This window comes from Carassius auratus, chromosome 41 (assembly GCF_003368295.1).
Source record: "Carassius auratus strain Wakin chromosome 41, ASM336829v1, whole genome shotgun sequence".
Taxonomy (NCBI): Eukaryota; Metazoa; Chordata; class Actinopteri; order Cypriniformes; family Cyprinidae; genus Carassius; species Carassius auratus.
The window spans coordinates 4,109,793-4,114,792 of NC_039283.1; the positions used below are offsets into that span (position 1 = coordinate 4,109,793).

At 37.0% G+C, this 5,000-nt stretch overlaps 1 protein-coding gene across 4 annotated transcripts in view; it reads right to left on the reverse strand.

The window, feature by feature from the left end:
* Positions 1 to 1,866: 1,866 nt before the first annotated feature.
* LOC113059832 (epithelial splicing regulatory protein 1-like) overlaps positions 1,867 to 5,000 on the reverse strand; it is a 17,262-nt gene continuing 14,128 nt past the window's right edge. For all 4 annotated transcript variants that reach the window (XM_026228456.1, XM_026228455.1, XM_026228453.1 and 1 more), the window contains one exon: positions 1,867 to 3,401. In XM_026228456.1, the coding sequence (XP_026084241.1) occupies positions 3,377 to 3,401 (25 nt within the window). In that variant the 3' untranslated portion in view covers positions 1,867 to 3,376. The remainder of the gene's footprint in view (positions 3,402 to 5,000) is intronic.

The following is a 5,000-nucleotide window of genomic DNA, read 5'->3' on the forward strand; positions in this document are numbered from 1 at the left end:
TTTGGCCCTCCAAAGGAGGACGATATGCATTTTGTTATGCCTAGAGCTGATCCATGCTGGTTGCTGAGGAAATGCATCAACTTCGCAACTGTGGATCGCGGATCAGCTTTCACTGTTTACGTGCGGAGTCAGCCTGTGGTCGTCAATGTGGTTGCTACAAATCACTGCCCGCTTCTTCATCGAATCACAGCCTATCTCACTCAAGTTTGTTTCATTTTCGTATTTCAGATGTGTGCAGCACATTTTATGGAGGACTGTCCTGATCTGCGATCAGTAGCCTACAATGCGTCTGTGCTCAAAGGCTGTTTCTATAAAGTGGGGCAGTTCCAACTTTGTAAGGGACAGTCTGGCGCTTCTGACTCACAGCCTGTATGTAGGCTACGTATTTATATTGAAATGATTTGCCATTGATGATTCAAATGCGAGTTTTTTAGCAGTGTAGAATAGCGCTTGTTGTTTGTTCTTTTCTCCGATCAGACATGCAACACAACACGTAAAAAGACATTATGAATCAGTCATCCACCCCACTGGATGCAAATGCCTCATTTGTAATGGGTTTTATTGGTTTTGTCTCGTCGTGCCAGGACATGGCATTATAGTATGTTAAGTGGCGTAACATTTCTGTCACACGACGCTTGAGTTTATTCAGCCAATCACAATGCACTGGATAGCTGGCCAACCAGCATACACGATTTTTCAGGAGGAGACCTTGTAAACATTGTCGGCATTTCAGAAAGGCGTTCAAAGAGGAGACAACAATAATGCACATTATGTGGGAAATAATGTGTTTTTTGAACCTTATTACACCAAAATATATGTTTTTTAGCAAAATCATATGACCCCTTTAACTAAATGCACTAATTTCACTGTATGAACCAGAACAAACCTCTATGCTATAATAGCTGTTTTAGCATTATGTTAATACACACAGCAGTATTTAAGTGGTAAAAGCAACATCTCTATGTTCATGTTTAATCTGATTGGTTAACTGTAATAATTCTTTAAACTTTCCAAATGTTTATAATCTATGGTTTCCTGAAGTTAAGGGGGCAGAGTTTATTTAAACTAGTCAGGCTTTGCTAAAGCTGTCAGTGTATAGACTACTGTATTTTGGCTATGTTCGGAATAAATATACTATAACTACGCATACCGTTTCTGTAGTGTGCAGTATGTATACTGTGCACAATATGCAAAATACCGGGATGATTGTAAGATAAACAGCAGAACACTCCTGGGACACTATCCCACAATGCAATGCATTTTCATTAAAATAATGTTTTATTTCTGAAGTGATTAGCGCCACTTAAGCTGAAAGCATAATGGGTCATGTAACAATTTATTGTACTTCTGTTTAAAACGTCCCCATATTCTATTTTTAGACAGTGAATGACAGTGTATTTCGCAGTGTGCAAATCAGTATTTTATTCTGAACGTGCTTAAATGTCTTGCAAAGTTAAAGGTTTCTAATATATATTTAGTGAAAAAAAATACTGCTTTCCCATAATATACATTTTCATATGAAAATCGCAGTTTTTATACAACAAACACTAACAACATATTTCCGGAAGTGCTGATGAGCAGAGATCAAGTTTTGATGACTACATTGCCCACCAGGAGGGCATTAAATAGTGCAATTTTCAAGTTTGCCTTCTAGAAGTAGATCTGGAGCAACAAAAATGAAATGTAAACTTTTTATTTTCTTGTTTACAACTTGATTATCTTAAGGGAGAGCAACTCAAGTGTTAATATTTTGATATGACTACACTTACTGAAATAAATCTATTTAATGTAGCTCAATCACTTCTCACTTTTTTTAAGTGTAAATGTAAATACATACATAGAGTCAGTCACTCAATTCCTCGCAAACATTGTTAAATTTCCTTTATTTTAAGTTATTATAAAATATCAAAATAAAATAATACTTTATCCAAACAGCCAAATTCTTGATTTCTCTTTTCTATGAATTAATATGATGGTAACAGATCAGTAACATGAAAGAATAGTGCTTTTACTTAACTACTGCCTGTTGGCTTGTGTGGATAGTAGTATAAATCACACTGACTATTTAACTGTCATACGCTTTACTCCTACTGCTCATAAAAGCATAAACATGCAAATTATTCCTAGTATTTTTCTTTCTTTTTTTTTTAAAGCACAGATTATAATAAATGAGGCACACTGGCATAAATCAGTGATTTTCAAACCTGTCCTGGAGTACCCCCAGCCCTGCACATTTTGTATGTCTCCCTCATCTATCACACCTGATTCAACTCATCAGCTCATTAGTGGAGCCTGCAAGACCTGAGGGGAGTGTCAGATACAGGGAGACATACAAAATGTGCAGTGCTCGGGGTACTTCATGGAGAGGTTTGAAAACCACTGGTATAAACAGGAAGGTAATAATGGGATCCAGCTGCAGGTAACAAATAAACCTGTTCACATTCCAGCAGATGCACACAAACACTCTCCTTAATACACAGACAACGGGTGAAAATACACATGTGTGCATTACAGCAGGCCTGAAACACTCTCTGAGTGCAGTAAATAAACACACATGCATTGACTTTTGGTTAAACACACACATACACACTCACTAGTTGGTTACATCTACTACACATACACACATCAACAAGCACATTTATCTATAGAATTTTGTACATTGATTGGTATGGACAATACATATTTTTCTCATGCATGACACAGATACACAGATATAAAGCACAAAAGTTTTTCCTGATTCTGTTTCTGAGCTATTTTTGGCGAAATCACTACTGTGGTGTAAGAATTTGGCGAATCTTGTAAACATGTTAGAAAAGCTAGCTCTATGAACTTCATGCCAATTAAAACCTTCAAAGAAATAAAAAGAGGCTTGAGAATGTCTCTACACATTTACACATACTCATGGTAGAGTCACATCAACAGGGCACTGACACACACACACACACACACACCTTTTCTTGTCCTTTGGCTTAATTTTATGGTATTAGTGAAAGTCTGCCTCTGATACGGCAGGTTTAATGTTTAGAACCTGGTTTCAGAAGCTATTTCCTGAGTGAACAATTGCATGTGCATGGACACGAACATACAAACTTAAAAACTCACACAACTAACCTTATGAGTAGAATATTAAATCTAATGCTTAAAAAACAATGTGCAATATACATTAAATGTCAAAATACATATAATTCTTTTTAAAATTCTTATATAAATAGTATAAATGGCATAAACTGCTTTGTATTGAGGGATTTGCTGAATCCACTGCAGGGGTGTGGCCTCGTCAAAATATTGGCTTAAAGCAACTGCAAGTCAAGATAGGCTCCACCTCCTACAGTCTGGTCTCCAATAGGCTGCTTGGCCGACAGCATAGAAGGGAGCGTTACCAAAGCGTCGCTGTTGCCGGGCTATAAGAGACAGAAAGAAAATTACATTTACTCAAGAAACATGCTTATGCCTCATTATTTGTAATAAGCCACACCTCAGATGAGTGGCAGCTCTCCTACTGACTAACTAGCAAACTGCCTGAGGCGAATGTACAGCCTCCATGGGAAAGACAGATATTGTGGATGTGCATTGCATATGTCACAGCTGTTTTTAGAACGTGTCCATTAGCCCATTAAGCAGCCTAATAGAACATTTCACTCCTGTGGAGTTAAATATTTAGTGTAATATTCTGTATTATGCATAATACTATCAAGTACATACTATAGCAATAATTACTGCAGTTTTAATATAGCAAAAGATATTTTGAACACACATACTCTGGTGAAACCCTTCACGCCCTTAACTTATGAATTTTAAGAAAAAACTGACACACCCTAGTTTATTCTGAATGCAGAGGGTCTACTTCCCTCATTTAAAAAAATTATGATATATATCATAATTTAACAGACCAGAAATAGAAGATCCTCCAATAACCAACAGGTCTGGTGTTTGGGTGCACTTTACCAATCGATCGGGGCATCCAAACAAGCACGGAAATAAAAATGGACTAGTACTGTACTTTGATGGAATTTCCTGAGCAGTACGATACAATTAACAGGCCTGCACGTTATTAGATAGAAGAACTGTTATAAATAGAACGTATGCACGGGCAGTTTTGAAAACTCCACCTACTTTGCTCCTGGCATAGTGCAGCGCAAATCGCGTTGTATTTGAAGGGAAAGTTAGTTGTTAGTTTTAATAAATATTTTTTTTTTTAAATCAAGGAAATGTATCTGCCAAGTTTTTATTTTTGCTGTATCTAAAACGTACCGAACCGTACCGAGACACCAGTGAATCGTATCAAACCGAACCGTGAATTTTGTGAACCGTTACACCCCTAATATATATATATTTACATACCGTATTTTCCGGACTATAAGTCACACTTTTTTTCATAGTTTGGCTGGTCCTGCGACTTATAGTCAGGTGTGACTTATTTATCAAAATTAATTTGACATGAACTGAGAGAAATGAACCAAGAGAAATGAACCAAGAGAAAACATTCCCGTCTCCAGCAGCGAGAGGGGGCTCTATGCTGCTCAGTGTTCCTGTTGTCTACACTGAAGACATAGAGCGCCCTCTGGCGGCTGTAGATGGTAATGTTTTCTCTTAGTTCTAAATAAACGCGACTTATAGTCAGGGGTGTAGCACCAAATTCTGGGCCCTGTATACTCTCAATGTCAGTGGACCCCTTACACATGCCATTGTACGATGCGGTTTAAATTTAAATCTGCTTGTTTTAGCCAAGATTATGCTACAATATATTTTCCTCAACTATATTTAAGTTCCCTGTTTAAAGGAATAACATTTCAGTTTTGTAAATTCCCATTAATTCTTTTATATTCCTGTTAACTCCCATGGAAATTTTCCAACTTTGAAAATTCCCAGAATTTTGCAACCCTATTCATTGGCTTTGATAACATCATGAATTTATTGATCATTGACTATAGATTGACTATAGCTTTTAAGCACAGCACTGTGCTGCAATGCTAGGGCTTTTCACCAAACATAATTGATAA